The 17273-nt window shown below is 61.5% G+C and overlaps 1 protein-coding gene across 1 annotated transcript; it reads right to left on the bottom strand.

Annotated features, from left to right (window-relative positions):
* Nucleotides 1-2664: 2664 nt before the first annotated feature.
* On the bottom strand, nucleotides 2665-13746 carry MEX3D (mex-3 RNA binding family member D). The gene is made up of 2 exons (XM_040086930.1): nucleotides 13642-13746; nucleotides 2665-4023 (listed from the first exon to the last, which is right to left on the bottom strand). The coding sequence occupies exons 1-2, from the start codon at nucleotides 13700-13702 to the stop codon at nucleotides 2771-2773; spliced, it is 1314 nt and encodes a 437-aa protein (XP_039942864.1). The 5' UTR covers nucleotides 13703-13746; the 3' UTR covers nucleotides 2665-2770.
* Nucleotides 13747-17273: the final 3527 nt, after the last annotated feature.

Genomic DNA, 17273 nt, shown 5'->3' with positions numbered 1-17273 from the left:
ATAAGATCCAGGCCCTGTTTACAAAAGTTACGTCTCAAAGCTGGTTTCAGCCTTGGTTTCTGAGTAAAACCAAGACAGCACAGGGGTCCTGGAAGTTGTTTTGCCTTTCTGCCCGTGAACCCAACCACAGTGTGAAACCACAAAGCAACAACTGTATGTGTAAAGGAGAGAGAGAATGGAAAAAAGAAAAAAAAAGGGTAAATCCTAAAGGGCATCGCTCCCCCTGCCCCGCCCGCAGCCCTTTATGGCCGTTAATTGCCGCTAATTGGAGGGGAGGGGATTGTGTCCCCAGCCCCTCCCCAGGCCGGGGCAGTTCCTGGGGGGGCTGGGGTTGGTCCCCAAGCCCTGCAGCACCCCGAGATCCCTCCCAGCCCGGGCACCTCCATAACCCTGATTCGGGACGAGGGTCCCCCTAAGGGCACCTCAACACCTCACTTGGGGCATACAGAGAAGCCTCATTGGGCACCCCCAACACGGGACACCCCAAACTCTCACTCCCCTCCCACCTGGGACACCCCAAGATCAGGTCGAGGGCAGCCAAGGACCTCCCCTGTTCAGGATACCCCAAAACCGTCCCCATTCCTGCAGGTCCCTCGTGCAGGGCACCCCGAGGAGCCCCAGCAGCGGAGCCCCCGCTCCCCCCGTGACAGGGACTCCAGTCACGACAGAGAGCAGCCGCCCTCACCCTGGAGCTGCTCGGGCACCTCTGGGTGTCCCCAGTGCCGCCGCCCGTGGGTGCCGTTCTCCAGGTGCCGTTCTCCAGGTGCCACCGTTTGTCCCAGCTCCCAGTGCCCGTGTGTCCCCACAGCCCTGCAGGGCCAGAACAAATCCCCACTGCCCGTGTGCCAAAGGAGCGTGGGTGCAGCTGGGGACAGCGCGACAGCGGGTGTCCAGGTGAGGGGAGGGACGATGAGCAGGGAATGGTTTGGGTTGGAGAGGACATCAAAGCCCATCCAGTGCCACCCCTGCCATGGCAGAGACACCTCCCACTGTCCCAGGCTGCTCCAAGCCCTGCCCAGCCTGGCCTTGGGCACTGCCAGGGATCCAGGGGCAGCCACAGCTGCTCTGGGCACCCTGTGCCAGGGCCTCAACACCCTCACAGCCAACAATTCCTGCCCAATCTCCCATCCAGCCCTGCCCTCTGGCACTGGGAGCCATTCCCTGTGTCCTGTCCCTCCAGCCCTTGTCCCCAGTCCCTCTGCAGCTCTCCTGGAGCCCCTTCAGGCCCTGCCAGGGGCTCGGAGCTCTCCCTGGAGCCTTCTCCTCTCCAGCTGAGCACCCCCAGCTCTCCCAGGCTGGCCCCAGAGCAGAGGGGCTCCAGCCCTTGCAGCAGCTCTGTGCCTCCTCTGCCCTGGCTCCAGCAGCTCCACGTGCTCCTGCTGTTGTTCCCCAGGGCTGGGGCAGCTCTGCAGCTGGGGTCTCACCTGGGTGGGCAGAGGGGCAGAATCCCCCCTCCCCTGCTGCCCACGCTGGGGGCTCAGCCCAGGGCATGGGTGGATTTTGGGCAGCACAATTCCTGGAGCAGGAGGGAGGTGGCCGATGTCCCCCGAGCTGGAACCTTCTCCCTGGGCCCGAGGAAATGGAACAGGAACCGAGAGGCTCCGTGCAGGGAGACACCGTAGCTAGCACAAGAATTCATATATAGTAAAAAGTCTTTATTAAGAAGGCTTTGAAGTCAAAAAATAAAACTCTTGATACAATTTTCATAACCGTCAAGTCAGCTCAGCAAATATATAATCAGTACTTTAGCCATGTAAGGTTAAAGGTCCGTTATTTTCTTTTTAAAATAAAATATATTTTAGTTTTTAAAATTTATTCAATAAAGTACATATTTTCCTATAAATTCCCTACATATACATAAAGAGGTAAAAATAAAACGATAAAGCAAAACAAAAAAACCCCCAAAATAAAAACAAATATAAAGAAACCCAAAACCCAATCAAAGAAAAAAAAAAAAAAAAAAAAACCAAAAACAAAACAAAAAAATCCCCAAACCAACCCCAAAATAAAATGGAGATAGAAATCTGTCTGGTTTTTGTGACATGGTGTGTTAACTGTACCCCCTCCATTCCACAACCTCCTGATCTCACATCACACATTTTTGGGCAGTTTTCACATTGGCAAAATACAAGATAGACCTGCATTACAAAAAAAAAAAAAAAAAAAAAATATATATATATATTTATAGAACCACTGAGAATCATCCAAAAAAAAAAAAAAAAAAACCAACTACATACAAAAAGAACCACCAAAAAAAAAAAAAATTATTATTATAATAATAGAATGATTTTAAAAAAATAAAAGACAACCCTTGCGTGTCCTAAAATAAAAAGTGCAACCGGACCTTTTCTTTCTGGTTATTTCAGTTTGCAAACGGAATACTGGTATTTGGGAAGGACTGGTGGAGAACAGCCGGGCTCCCTCCCCAGCCCCACAGCCAGGTGAAGAGTTAAAGCTATTCTGTAAACATCGGAGTTTCCTCCTCGCGGAATTCACGCCCCTCTTTCCACATCCTCATCCTCTTTCTTCTTCTTCTTCTTCTTCTTCTTCTTCAGCCCCTTGGCCCCCACCCTCCCGACCCCCCGGATTCGGCCTCCCCCCGCCCCCTCCGCGCCTCTCCGGCTCCTCGCCGCCGCCGCTCCCCCCTCCCCGCCCCGTGCGCCCATCGCGTCTGTTATTAAATAAAAAGCTCCACTTAAACAGTATAAAGTCCCTTAAACCGCCGCGGTGCTGGGGTGGAGGGCGGTGGCGCGCCGGGCGAGCCCCCGGGCTAGGAGAAGATGTGGATGGCTTGGGTGGCGGGCACGTGGCACGCGGGGCACTGCGGCTGCGCCCGGCCGCAGATGCGCAGGGCGCACTCCATGCAGAAGAGGTTGTGGCCGCAGGGCACGAGCGCGGCCATCACCTCGCTCTCCAGGCACACCATGCACTCCCGGGAGCTCTTGCGGTGCCCGTCCGAGCTGCTCGAGTCGGTGGGCGAGCCCGAGGCGGCCGAGATGCTGCCGGGCAGCGAGGAGGAGGAGGAGTAGCCGGTGCTGTTGGAGAAGGAGGAGAGCGAGCCCTGGGCGGGCAGCCAGGCCAGGGCGCCGGCCGGGTCGCTGGGGATGCGCCGCGCCGAGGGGTGCTCCAGCGCCGCCGCCCCGCTCTCGGGCAGCGTGGGCGAGTGGCGCGGCGTGGCCGGGCCGCTGTTGCGTCTCTGCGAGCCGTTGATGGAGGAGCAGCTGCTGAAGGCTTGCAGGGCGTTGCCCGAGCGCTCGAAGGGCGACCAGATGGCGGCGGTGGGCGTGGTGAGGTCGAGGGCCAGGAAGTCGAAGCCGAAGTCGCACTCGTCGGAGCCCAGCGGGGCCGGGGGCTCGCTGAAGGTGCTGTAGGGGCTGGTGGGGCTGGCGGCCGCCACGCGCCCGCTGTAGAAGGACTCGGTGGAGCCGCTGCCCAGGGAGCTGAGGCTGTCGTTGCGCAGCGCGGCCGACGGGCGCTGGGCGGGGTGGGGGGCCTTGGCCCACGGGGCGGCCGCGCCGCCCTGCAGGTCGAGGCAGACGTCGGTGCCGTTGGAGTGGAAGTCGTTGTCGGCGTTGACGTCGATGAAGGAGCCTGTCCTCATGGTGATGTGCGCCTCGATCTCCTCCCGCGCCCGGTCCACGTTCTCGGGCATGCCCGTCACCTCGAACACGGGCTCCTTGTCCCGGCTGGGCGTCACGATGTACGTGTGCGTCTGCTGCTGGATGCGCTTGATGGTGGCTCCCTTGGGTCCCACCACCAGCCCCACCACGCGGTAGGGGACCCTCACCTGGATGGTGGTCTGGCCCGGCAGGTTGGGGGGCCCCTGCATGGCCCCCGTCAGCCCGTTGACTTTGTTGCGCGTGGCCCGGATCATGGAGAAGTGCTCGGCCGCAGAGAGGATCTCCCGCTTGGCCATCTCCACGTCCTCCTTCCTGCCCGTGACGATGAACACGGGCTCCTCGCCCCTGACCGGCGTCTTGATGTACGTGTTGGTCTTGGCGCGCAGGGCTTTGATTTTGCAGCCTGCAAGGGGTAAGGAGAAGGGGAAAAAATGACACATCAACGCTGAGAACTCACGGTGAGCCCCTGCTCCCCCAGGATGGGACATGATGGAGCAGCAGGTCCCTTTGGCTCTGCACCTGCAGCACGGACACCCGTGGTGAGAGGGCTCCCTGCCGCCTCCCAGGCACAGGGGGCTCAGCGTGGGGGCTGCCCTGGCACTGCTCCGACTCTCAGGGGTTGGGGATCGGCAGGATGCAGCCTGCGGCCCCGCTCCAGAGGGCTGGGACAGGCGTGGGCAGAGGTGCCAGGGCAGGCAGCCACGGGGGCACCATCAGGGCCGCTGAGAGGGTGAGAAACTGGATTCGCTCCGGAGGTGTTTAAGGAGGTACAAGGAAAAAAAGATGCCAAGATGGAAAGGAAGGAAAAAGCTGTTTGGATCCTGCAGGTCCACTGACACCTCTGAGCCAGCAGCTGAACCTGAGGAACAGCCCTGGATGCACTCCTGGAGGGACAGGGGAGCTGAGCTGGACCACCCCAAGGCGGGGGGCACTGCCACCCCCTGCCCTCCTTGTCCCACGGGAGCGATCCCAGTGCCTGGGCTGGGGCAGGGGTGCTCCCAGGGCTCCTGCTCTCCCTGCTCTGGAAAGTCCTGCTTCCCCTGCAGGAGGAACGTGATTCAGCAGGCAGAGCTGCCCCTGGCTGGCTGCGGGACTGTGAGATGGTGCTGCAGCTCTGCCTTCACCCCTACAGCACAAGGGGCTGCACGAGGAACCCTGCCCCGGCCCAGCTGGGCTCCAGCGGTGGGTGCTGGCAGCATCGTGCAGCTCTCCCGCTCTTCTCTGGGGCTCCAGAGGCTCCAACTCTCCTCCAGAGCCACTTTGCTCTGCTCCACTGAGGAGCAGTCTGCAGCTGCCAGCCCAGCCCCACTCCCTGCACCCCCAGCCCTAATTGCACCCACTCCTAATTACATCCCTGTGAACCAGGCACAGTGCAGCCGGAGCTGAGCTCACTGGCCACTGGCACACGGCAGTGAGCGACCCCCGTCTGTGCCCTCCCAGCCCTGAGCTTTGCAGGGCATCCGACACAAAGCTGGGAGCCAGCAGGGATGGAGGGTGCTCCACTGCAGCCCTGAGCTTGTCCCTGTCCATGGCAAACGCTGCCGCAGATCCCTGTGGATAAACAGCTCCGATCCTCCGGGCACAGCCAAGCAGCTGCGAGTGCCTGGTTGGCTCCTCCACGAACGCTCAGGGCACTCCTTCCCCTCCTCCTCCTCCCAGAGGCTCCCTGAGGAAGGGCAGGGCTGCTCCTCCAGCTGTGAGGCTGGAGAAGGAGAGGCCTAGAAGGCTGAAGGGCCTCAGCACATGAAAGATGCAGAGCTGCTGGAGCCAGGGCAGAGGAGACCACGGAGATGCTCCAAGGGCTGGAGCCCCTCTGCTCTGGGGACAGGCTGGGAGAACTGGGGGTGCTCAGCTGGAGAGGAGAAGGCTCCAGGGAGAGCTGCGAGCCCCTGGCAGGGCCTGAAGGGGCTCCAGGAGAGCTGCAGAGGGACTGGGGACAAGGGCTGGAGGGACAGGACACAGGGAATGGCTCCCAGTGCCAGAGGGCAGGGCTGGATGGGAGATTGGGCAGGAATTGTTGGCTGGGAGCGTGGGGAGCACTGGTTTTCTGTAGGCAGGTTTTGGTGGCAGTCAGGTTACAGGGTTGGTGTCTGAGCAGCTGCCAGAAGCTTCCCCTGACTCCAGCAGAGCCAATTCCAGCTGGCTCCAGGATGGACCTGGCAGTGCCCAAGGCCCAGCCCAGCAGAGATGGCAGGGACAGCTCGGGATCATGGATTCAAGAAGGAAAAAAGGTCTTGTGCAGCTGTAATTTGGTCTAGAGAAGAGCAGGGTTGGAAGATGAGAGGAGCAGCTCTGCAGAAAGCCAGGGCAGGGCAGGAGAAGGGGCAGGAGCTGCTCCAGGTGCCAGAGCTGAGATTCTCCTGCGACCTTGGCAGAAAAGCGTGGGGAAGGCCGGGGAAGTCCAGGGGGTGCAGAGATGCACCTGCAGCCCCAGGAGGAGCAGGGACAAGCCCAAAGCTGTGACCCCATGGGAAGCCTGAGCTGGAGCAGGGTCCTGGCAGGGACAGGAGAGAGGAGTCCATGCTGGAGCAGGTTTGCTGGAAGCATCTGTGACCCTGAGGGGAACCCAGGCAGGGACAGTGTGTGCAGAGCTGTGTCCCATGGGAGGGACCCCACACTGGGGCAGGGAAAGGGCTCCAACTCCTGTCCCTGAGCAGCAGCAGGAACCATGTGGGATGAACCCTCTGTCTCCATTCCCATCTCCCTGCGCTGCTGGAGGGCAGGAGGAGAGCCCAGGAAGGAGGGAGAGGCAAGGGGAAGATACTTTTAAGATTTATTTTATTTCTCATGGTCCTGCTCTGGCTTGTTAATAATAAATTCAATCACTATCCCCAAGTTGAGTCTGTTTTGCCTGTGACAATGTTGGGTGAGGGATCTTTCCCTGCCCTTATCTCAAGCCAGGAACCCTTTGCTGCATTTTCTCTCCTGTCCACTTGTGGAGGGCAGCGATGGAGCAGCTTTGGTGGGTGCCTGGAACCAGCCAGAGTCAACCCACGACACTGAAACAGGGTGCCAGAGCAGCTCTGGCTGCTCCATCCCTGGCAGTGCCCAAGGCCAGGCTGGACAGGGCTGGGAGCAGCCTGGGACAGTGGAAGGTGTCCCTGCCATGGCAGGGGTGGCACAGGATGAGATTTACTGTCCCCTCCAACCCAGCGCATTCTGGGATTCTGTGACTCAGGCAGGGCTGGAATGGCACAAGGAGTTGAGTCAGGTCTGTCCCTGCCAGGTGAATCAATCCCGGCTCCCCAGCAGCACCCGGAGAGCAGAGGGAGAACAGAGCCCAGGGCTGCTGCAGTTCCCATGGCATTACACCTCGTGGATAACAAAAGTAAAAACCTGTCACAGTAAGTGAGCAGCAGGAGCTGGCCTGGGTGTCACAGCCAGGCTCTTTGGCACCCCTGGCAGGTGGATTAATGGCAGGGGCACACAGGGACTGGGGCAGGGCAGAACCACGGAAGGTGACATTTGCTGAAGCCATTATCACCTGCCAGCTCCTCCAGGGCTGCACAGGGAGAGGCGCCTGCAACCCCCACGTTCCCCTCCCACATTTATCCTGGTATCTGCTCTAAGATCTGCCCCTGCTCCGCTGCTTGGCAAACCAGGACAAGCCCAGGGCAGTGGGAAGAGGCTCTGCTGGTGCCTCCCATGGGCACCTCATGCCCAAGGTCCCAGACTGATCCTCTGCAGTGTGGGTTCTAACATTGCAGCATCGCAGAATCATGGAATATCCTCACTTGGACCCCACCAGGATGGAGTCCAACCCCTGCCCTGCACAGGCACCCCAACAATCCCACCCTGAGCACCCCTGAGAGCGCTGTCCAAACGCTCCTGCAGCTCTGGCAGCCTCGGGGCTGGGACCATTCCCTGGGGAGCCTGGGCAGTGCCCAGCACCCTCGGGGGGAAGAACCTTGCCCTGAGCTCCATCCCAGCCCTCACCAAGTGGCAGTTTCTGGATGCAAAACCCCCGGCAGCTCCAGGAGCAGCACACAGACGCCACTCAGGAGCCACGGCCCAGTGAGGCTCCTCCTCACCCCATCCATCACACGAGCAGCACCAGTAAGACCCAAGTGATGCCATGGCAGCACCAAAGAGAGGAAGAGTTTGTCTGGCTTCTCCCGTGAGCTCATCACGGGGACAAAGGCAGAAACCTTGGATAAAAATCAAAAGGATGCCTGGCTTGGCCAGTTCCACCCTCCTCAAACCAGCAGCACAGGAAAAATGCCCCCAGCCCGTGGCTGCTGGATGGTGCCAGGGCCATGGACGGCACCACACACAGCTGGGCTGGGAGCTGGAGGGAGGAGTAGAAGAGGAGGATGGCAGATCTTGCAGGGTGGGCGTGTGGGGTCACCCCCCACCTGTCCCAGAACCACACCAGGGAACACTGGGAAGGGAGAGATCAGCCTGAGGCCACGTGCTGGCACCAGCACCAGGAACTGCGCCTGTGAGGAGCCTCCAGCACCGGGACACACCAGGGAACCAAAGTCCTGCCCTGTCCCCAGGCCAAACTCCTGAGACACCCCCTGGCCACAGGGACAAGCAGGCAAAGGCCCCAAAGCCTGGAGCAGGCAAGATGGGCAGGATGAGCAGCCTGCCCAGGCTGGGATTCAGGGAAGTCTTTAACCCCACAGGCACACCGAGTGCTGGCTCTGGGACACGGGGACTGGTGACGAGACACAACCTCGCAGCAGGACACCGCTGTCCTCCTGCAGCCCCGGGGGTGGCTGAGCCAGGGCTGCCCTGCCCATGCTCAGGACGGGGGGGATGGCACGTCCTGGCTGAGCCCCCCAGAGCCAGATGGACTTGAACTGCAAAACTGGGGCTTTAACCAGCAACTGCAGCTGGGGGAATCATGGAATGGTTTGGGTTGGAAAGGAGCTTACAGCAGATCTTGTTCCTCCCCCTGCCATGGGCAGGACACCTCCCACTGTCCCAGGCTGCTCCCAGCCCTGTCCAGCCTGGCCTTGGACACTGCCAGGGATCCAGGGGCAGCCACAGCTGCTCTGGGCACCCTGTGCCAGGGCCTCAACACCCTCACAGCCGACAATTCCTGCCCAATCTCCCATCCAGCCCTGCCCTCTGGCACTGGGAGCCATTCCCTGTGTCCTGTCCCTCCAGCCCTTGGCCCCAGTCCCTCTGCAGCTCTCCTGGAGCCCCTTCAGGCCCTGCCAGGGGCTCGCAGCTCTCCCTGGAGCCTTCTCCTCTCCAGCTGAGCACCCCCAGCTCTCCCAGCCTGGCCCCAGAGCAGAGGGGCTCCAGCCCTTGCAGCAGCTCTGTGCCTCCTCTGCCCTGGCTCCAGCAGCTCCACATCTTCCTTGTACCTGGAATGATCCAGACCAGAATGAGACATTTCAGATGAGCCCCTGCAATCCTCCACCCCAGCACGCTGTGACACCATCCTGGACAGCCACATCCCTGTGAGGGATCAGGGTTCTGCTGGAGGAGCTGTGGACAGGACCTGGAGCTGCCTGGAAGATCCAGTGAGCTCCCAGCCCCGGCAGTGCCACACCTCAGCCTGGCAGCAGCAGGTGGCATCCACACATTCCCCTGGCCAGGGGCTGCTGTGCAGCACCAATGGCAGCAGAGCAGAACAAAGTGCCAGACTTTGCTGTAAGTCTCCACCAAAGCTTTAAAGATCCAAATAAAACCAGCCTCAAAGCAGAGGCACGTGGAGGGGACAGGCCCAGGGATGCTCCAGCCCCAAGAGCCCTTTGTCAACACCAGAGCCTGGGTCTGGCCACAGCCCGAGTGGCTCAGCTGCTGTGTTACATCTCTCTGGTGGAGCCCCGAGGCCCTGTGGGCACAAACTCGTCCTGACACCCCATGGCCACTCTCAGCTGCCAGCAAACCCTGCCAAGTCACAGCCCCCTGTGCCACCACACCCAGCTCTGCCTGCAGGGCACCCTCGATGGGGGTGAGCAGGACGCTCTTCCCAAACCGTCTGTCTCAACTCCGTGCCCTCCTCTTCCACCCTCTCCCCACCCCACACGGCTCCCATTACACTCCACTCTGCAAAACTGCCCAGCTGAACCCACCCCATCCGCCCCTGAGGTGGGACATTGGTAATTTCTGACAGAAAACAGAATCCCAGGGAATTCTCCCTGGGATAATGCAGTGATGGAGGCAGCGCCCCAGGAAAGGCAGCTGCTCTCCCTGGACATCACCAAAGAAAACCTGGCTCTCTGCGAGGAGCCCCAGACACATCAGGGCTGAGACCACTGCAAGAGCCCATGAAAACCAGTACAACACTGGGAGAGGGCTGGGAAGAGCCTTTTCATCCTCTGTGCTCCAATGACCACACTGGAGGTGATGGATCCCACGCAGCTCATCCACGCCCTGATCCCAGAACGGCCTGGGCAGCCTCTGCTCCCACATCAGGTACCTCCTGAAAACACGGGGGACAGAGCCAGCTCATCCCCTTGCCCAGAGCACATCTCTGCTTGACCAAGGAGGTCTGTGCTGGCAGTGCCCAGCTCTGAGCTGGTAAAACCCAAAAAGTGCCAGCAGAACTTTTCTGGAGGAGTCCCTGGCACCTGGCAGGAGAACGGTGTCTGTCACAGGCTCAGGAACCCTCTGGTGCCTCATCCCTGGAGTGCCTGACCCATGGTTTTTCCTCTTCCCCAGCTCTGCAGCATCGCCCGGCCTCTGATGCAGAGTTCTGGAGCTCCCGGTCCCTTCGTTACAGGATGAGCCAGGACTGGGGCCAGGCGTGGAGGAGAAAACGCTGCACCTCCATCACAGCTCCTCTCCCCTGGCTGAGCGCTCCCCCCCAGCACATCACACCTCGGCTTCTCCAGACGCTGCAGGAGCGGGGCAGGGAGGCTGGGCTCTCCTCCTTGGGACACAGTGTGCAGGCAGAGCCAGCTCTCAGATGTACAGGCAGATCCTACAGCAACCAGATCCATCTGTGTGACCAAGCTCAGGAGCTCCCAGCTCTGCCACGACCCAGCTGGGAGGAGGCAGCCAGGAGGATGTGCCAGGTGCCTCAGGACATGGAGCAGCAACCCAGGGCTCCGAAATGAGAGGATTCCTTGCACCCCTGTGATCCACAGCGAGGTTACAGGTGCCCAGGCTGGCCCAGAGAGGCCCACGGTCACCCTGTGCATCCCCTCAGCACTGGAATGCTGGCCACACTCTAGCAGAAAGGAGAGGTGCCGTGTGCCATCCTCCCCTGGATCTACTCTTTGAGCATCCCAGCATCTTCTATGAACAGCAACTTTCCTTCTGCAGAGCTGTGACAGGCCCCGAGTATCACAGATGGGGAGAGGAGCTCTGGCCCCATCCCAGGGGAGGCACCTGGCGCGGGAGGGGAGAGCAGGCGCTGCTGGAAATGCCCCTCCAAAGCTGGGCCAGCAGGAATCCACACAGGCACAGCGCCCACGTGCCAGAGCCAGGGCAGCTCTAACACCTGCCCCGTGCCCCCAGTGATTCCTGCTTTCCCCACGGCTCTCTCTGCTGGAAGGCAAGAGGAGCCCGCACCAACCGGTGCCCAGAGCACATTTTGGAGAAGGTCCCTCCCATGGCAGGAGTCATGACCAGGCTTGCAGGAGAAGGCACAGCCAGGGAATCCCGCCCGGCCACGCGGCTGTGTGGGCAGGGGGGAGAGGAGCCGCAGATCCCGGCTGGCAGATGCTGCTCCGTGGTGTCACCGATGCCAGCCTGGACACGGGGTCATGACAAACACTCCTCCGGCTCAGGGAAGAAAACACCAGTTTGATTTAGAGAACAAGGATTTACCTGATGGGCTGCTGCTGCTCCTTTGTGAAAGGGTTAAATTAGGATATCTGGAGAAGAGAAACTGAAGAAAAGAAGCAGGAGAAGTTGTGTCCAGCTGCCTGTGTCTCATCTCAGCCTGCACAAGACAGGACATCCCTGTGTTGGTCCTGGCTGCCAGGACCTCCCTGGTCCCCACTTGTCACAGCAGCCAGGTCTGGGCAAAGCAGGACAGGTCCCAAAGTGCCCCAAGGTGTGTGGGGAGAGATCCTGAGCCTTGCCCCGACTCCAGCCCCTTCCAGGGCACCCGGGATGCACATCTTCATCCCTTCCTGTGTTCCAGGCATGGCAGCACCACAAACTTCTGCTCCCTGGGCCACGGCCAGGCTGGCAGCGAGGGAAAGATAAGAGTGACAGGGACATGGTCTGGGTGACTCAACCCAGCCCTGCAGTGTCACCAGCAGGGCACATTCTATCACCACGATGATGACGGTCCAGCCAAACACCCCGAGGCTCCGCTCTACAGCCAGACCCCACTACCACGAGGCCGCCAAAACTGAGGGAGACTCGCAGGGCGGACCTGGGAGGCAGCACAGGGCGAGTGAGAAGGGCTCTGCTCGGTGTCAGCCCTGAGGAATAAGAAGCTCAGCATTGCTCAGGTGCAGCCTGAGCTGTAATCCAGCTGCCAGCGGCACAGAGAGCAGCTGGAGCACAAAGACACCGCCCCGTGCTGCCCAACCGCCCCACAACGTGATCGATGTCGTCCAGGGTGCCGTGCAAAAATCCAGTGCAAGGCCACCACTGTACATCCCAGCAGGCCAAGACCAGGAGAGGGGCAGGAAACACAAGGGGAAAGCCCTGGAGAAGGCTGCTCCTGCCCACGGCCTGGGGCTGCAGCACGGAGCTTCAGCTCACAGCTGGCCTCAGGTCAGCTCCAAGCCCACGCGGCGCCCCTCAAGCACGGCTCCTCAAGCCAAGATAATCATTTCTTCGGCGGTATTTTTTTCAAAAGTTTCACGAGCACCCAAGCTCGGCCGAGGCGTTTGGGCTGCGCACCAAACTCCTCGGGGCGCCGGAGGGGCGGCCCCGGGGTCTGACCGCACCGAAACACCCAGGGAAAGGAAGGCACCGACCCGAACTCAGCCGTTCCCAGGCAGAACCAGCGGGCTCCCAGCACAGGTTCGGTTTCACGGTTCGGACCCCGCAGAGGTCCACCCAGGCCGGGAGGAGGAGGAGAATGCTCGGGAGCGGGGCACGCTCCGCTCCCCCGGCCCGGGGGGGCCCGGCAGCGCGGGGGGAGCCCCGGCCGGGGCGCGGGGACCGCGGAGGGGTGCACGGAAAGTTGGGAGGCCGGGAAGCGGGGCCGGCTGGGAGGCAGCGCAGGCCAATGGGAAGCGCAGAGCATGATGTCACCGCGCTCATCACAGCATGGCTCTGGCTAACAAAGAGAACAATGAGCCTGCCCAGTTCCCCGCTTCCCCCCTGGAAAAAAAAAGCCCCCCGACCCCCGGCCCGCAGCCCCCCGGGCAGGGAGGGGTGGGAGCCGCCGGGCGAGGGCAGGGCTGGGGTGCCAGACCCCGCAAGGGCAAAACAGCCCCGAGGTCACGCTCCCTGCCAGGGGATTCCTGCCGGGATCCCTCGGGCAGCAGCTCCCTTCCTTTTCCTTTTTTTTTTTTTTTTTTTTTTTCCTCCTTCTTCCCTTAAATCCTCCGCCCTGGGTCTTTTCTTTTTGATTTTTCAAGGTGAAAGTTTGGTTTATTCGGTATGTCCTGGGGACAAAGCCCACTCCAGGCACACCCACCCGGCGGGGGCTGGGGCGTCCCTTTGTGACAGCTGGGTGCGAGGGGCTCCTCGGCCACCTCCAAACGAGCGGGTTCATGACCATTTATATCGGATTTATCAGCAGGATTTGTAAACCAAGCCCGAGATAAGGGGCACCGTGTACACGCCGAGTCTGAGATACGGAGCTGGAGGGGAGGGGGCAGAGGCACAACTACAATGAAGCCAAAGCTCTCGGCTCGCCCCGTGTCCTGGCAGCTCCCACGGCCTCGCGTGGCTCCCGCGAACTTTCCGTGGGCACCCGGCGTTATCCCACCCGGGCCGATGGAGTTTAATTGCAATTTCCAGGCAGTTCGGTGGGACCGGCGCGGAGCGCAGCTCCCGGGACCCGCGGCCGACTTTCGGGGCCGCGGGACGTGTCGCCGTTAAGTTTCCACCTCCGCACGGAGACAAAGCCCCGAAAGCGCCCCGACCCGCGGCGGGCCGAGGGAAGGGGGTCCCCGCGTCCCGCCGCGACCCCGCTCCGCCTCACCTTGCCGGCCCACGATCTCGGCGACGTGCTCGGAGCTGGGCACGGGCACGCACTCGGTCATGTTCACGCTCTTCTTCCTGCTCGCCGGCGGCTCGGGCAGCAGCGCGGGCGGCCCCAGCGGCGGGGCCAGGCTGCCGAAGGCGCCCGCGGCCGGGGCGGGGGCCGGCACCGGGGAGCCGCCGCCGCCGCGCTCCCGCTCCCTTAGGCCGCCCGGCCCCGCGCCGCCCGCCGGCTCCTCCGCGCCCTCCAGCCCCAGCAGCGAGAGCTGGTCCAGGGCGAACCTCAGCGCGGCGGCTTCGCCCTGCGCCGGCGGCCCCGGCGGCCCCTCCCGCTCCCGGCCGGGCTCCGGCTCCGGCGGCGGGTCCTGCCCGGCCGGCGGCGGCGGGCTGAGCAGCGTGAGGCAGCGCGGCGGGCCGCGGGCCGGCTGCCCGGGCTCGGGCTGGTACATGGAGCCGGGCATGGCGCGGAGCGGGCGCGGAGCGCAGCGGGCCGGGGCCGGGGCGGTGCCGCTGCCCGGGGCCGCCGCCGCCGCCTCCCATGCGCCCCCCGCCCCGCCCGGCGATGGGCCGGGCCGCGCCCGCCGCGCGCATGCGCACCGCGGCCCCGCCCACCGCGCCGGGCCCGCCCAGCGGGAGCCCCGCCCACAGGGCCACGCCCCCCAGAGCCCCGCCCACCGCGCGGAGCCACCGCCCCGGGCCGGGCCGGGGATCCGAGAGATCGGGGAGGGGGCTGAGCATCCCGGGGATCCGAGAGATCGGGGAGGGGGCTGAGCATCCCGGGGATCCGAGAGATCGGGGAGGGGGCTGAGCATCCCGGGGATCCGAGAGATCGGGGAGGGGGCTGAGCATCCCGGGGATCCGAGAGATCGGGGAGGGGGCTGAGCATCCCGGGGATCCGAGAGATCGGGGAGGGGGCTGAGCATCCCGGGGATCCGAGAGATCGGGGAGGGGGCTGAGCATCCCGGGGGGTCCGAGCGATCGGGGAGGGGGCTGAGCATCCCGGGGATCCGAGCGATCGGGGAGGGGGCTGAGCATCCCGGGGGGTCGGAGCATCCCCGGGGGGTCCGAGGGTTCCGGGAGGGGGCTGAGCATCCCGGGGATCCGAGCATCCCGGGGGGTCCGGGCGTTCGGAGAGAGGGCTGAGCATCGCGGGGGGTCCGGACGGAGGGGAAGGGGTCCCTGAGCATCGCAGGGGGATGGGAGGAATCTGAGCATCGTGGGGGTCTCCAAGCAGCGCTGGGGCGTTCTGAGCATCCCAGGGGAGCTCCGAACGTCCCGGGAAGGATCCGAGCAGCTCCGGTGGCGGTCTCTTAAAATCGCAGAGGGTACCGAGCGTCCCAGCGGCACTTCAGCATTGCAGATGGTTCTGAGCATTCCGAGAGGCTCCGGGCATGCGAAGGGGACCCCGGCCCTGGCGGAGGCCGGGTATCGAACATCCCGAGGGGTTCGAGCATCCCCGGCGCACGGCACCGCCGCCCTCCGCCCATCCGCAGCTCGGACACGGCTGTTCCCATCGCGGAGCCGGGGCTGAGCTGCCTGAAAAACGCCGCCGAAGCCGAGGGAGGCGGGAGGCAATCGGCGCGGAGGGGACAGCCCTGCAGTGCCACCGTCCCTCAGCAGAGAGGAGCGGGCAGGTCTGGGGGTACCGCTCGGCACCGCAGGGACCGGAGCCGCGCAGCTCCTCCCGGTACCGGGCAGCCGCTGCCCCCGCCCCTTCCAGACACTCGGGGACAGAGCTGTGGCACAGCCCCGCACCGGGACCGCTGGATTCCTCCTCCTCGCCGAATTACTAAACTTAGGAAAACATAACAACTTTCCCCACATCATTTCCCCTCGGAGCTTCAGCTTCTATTGCACAGAGCTTCTATTGTCCCGGAGCACTTTGGGGTGGAAGGCACCATCCGGTCCCAATCTCCCGTTTCGCTGCTCACGCTCAGCAGCAGCGTGGCAGTTCTGCCTGGCAGAGCCACAAACACAGCCCAGGAGGCTGGACACCCTGCAGGGATCCCAGTCACCTTCCCCACAACACCACGGCAGGTCCCTGCTGCCATGGATGTCCCCCCATGGCTCACTGCCTGCAAACCCTTTGTCCCAGCTGGGCCAGGGCTTTACAGGGCCCTTCCACAGCCTGTTCTTTAGAAAACCTTCCCTGGAAAAACACAGACCAATTCCCAACTCCCCAAGACCCCACATGCTCAGACATTCCCATTCCACAGCTACACACTCAAGTCTAATTTTCTCCATTTACACATAATTGTCTTTCCCAATCACTGTCTTTGGGATTAATTCAACCGTTCGGCTTGGGATTGTTTTTAATTGCAAGAACCATCAGTGTCTGGGCTAGAAACCCCCCCTTCAATCCACCCACTCTGTTCCCATTTCAGATCCCAGGAAACATTAACTCCTGCTTCTCCATGGCCCCCAAACAAGCCACATGGGCTGGGCCCTGTGCTTCCAAGCTGGGGACTCTTCTATGGACAGAGACTTTCTCATTCTGATACTTCAAAAAGGACACCTGAAGCTTCTGTGGGATCTTTCTAGCAAGGTAACAGGAACTGTCTCCTTAGTTCTTTCCCCTCCTCTCACCTGACAATTAAACTCATTGTCTTCAGATGCTAAAAAGTTTAATGAAAACAGTGAACAAGCTGCTTTTCCTCTTCTTCCTCTCCTCCTGCTTTCTCTCCATAGGACTCAGCTGCAAACTCCCACTAGCCCTTTTCTTCTGTCTGGTTGTTGCAGAGAAAGCTGGAGCAACTTCTGTTTTCCACACAAACAGCTCAATTTCATGGTGATGTGTCCACATCCATCCTGACTCCTGTGTCTACACAGATGCAACAGCATCAGCAGAGCTCTGGGAATTCTCCCACCCCAGACCTGCCTTCTCCATGCCATGAGCTGTTCAGAGAGCTGGCAGGCTCCAGGATTATTGCATGGAATCCTGGAATATCCCAGCTTGGAATGGACCCACAGGGATCCCTGTCCCTGCACAGAGACCCCAACAATCCCACCCTGAGCATCCCTGAGAGCACTGTCCAAACGCTCCTGTAGCTCTGGCAGCCTCGGGGCTGGGACCATTCCCTGGGGAGCCTGGGCAGTGCCCAGCACCCTCGGGGGGAAGAACCTTTCCCTGAGCTCCATCCCAAGGCCTGACACCGCTTCAAGCCATTTTTGGCAGGAGGGTTTGCACCTATTGAGGAGAAAAGCTTCTCCTCCAGGAACAGACACAAAAAATCCAAGTCTGAGCTTGAGACATTCCCCCCCCTTCACTTCCTAAAATATTTAACGTAGTAAGTTGAAACAACTAAAAACTGTGGGGTTTCCAAAACTTGAGATCGAAGGGTAGAACCCCTCCTGTCTGAGCTCCTTTTGCTCCCAGGTGATGGAGCAAACTCAGGCATGACCAACACTGGCTGTGGTAACTCCACTAAGCGACCCTGAGCAACCCAAGAGCGCTGCACAGGTCCCTGCACAGTTCCACAGGGATGTCCTTGCTGCACTTCCAACACCAAACATGCTCCTGGCCACCACATCACCGGCTCTGAAGCCACTGACAAGTCCTGTAGGTGGGCTTTCAAAGCCCCCTCAGGAACTGCACACTCCCAACACTGCCATTTTTGTCTCTCTGCTCTCTCA

The sequence above is a fragment of the Hirundo rustica genome, chromosome 26 (genome assembly GCF_015227805.2).
Source record: "Hirundo rustica isolate bHirRus1 chromosome 26, bHirRus1.pri.v3, whole genome shotgun sequence".
Taxonomy (NCBI): Eukaryota; Metazoa; Chordata; class Aves; order Passeriformes; family Hirundinidae; genus Hirundo; species Hirundo rustica.
Note: the sequence above shows the minus strand (reverse complement) of the source record. Positions and strands in the feature narration are given on the sequence as shown.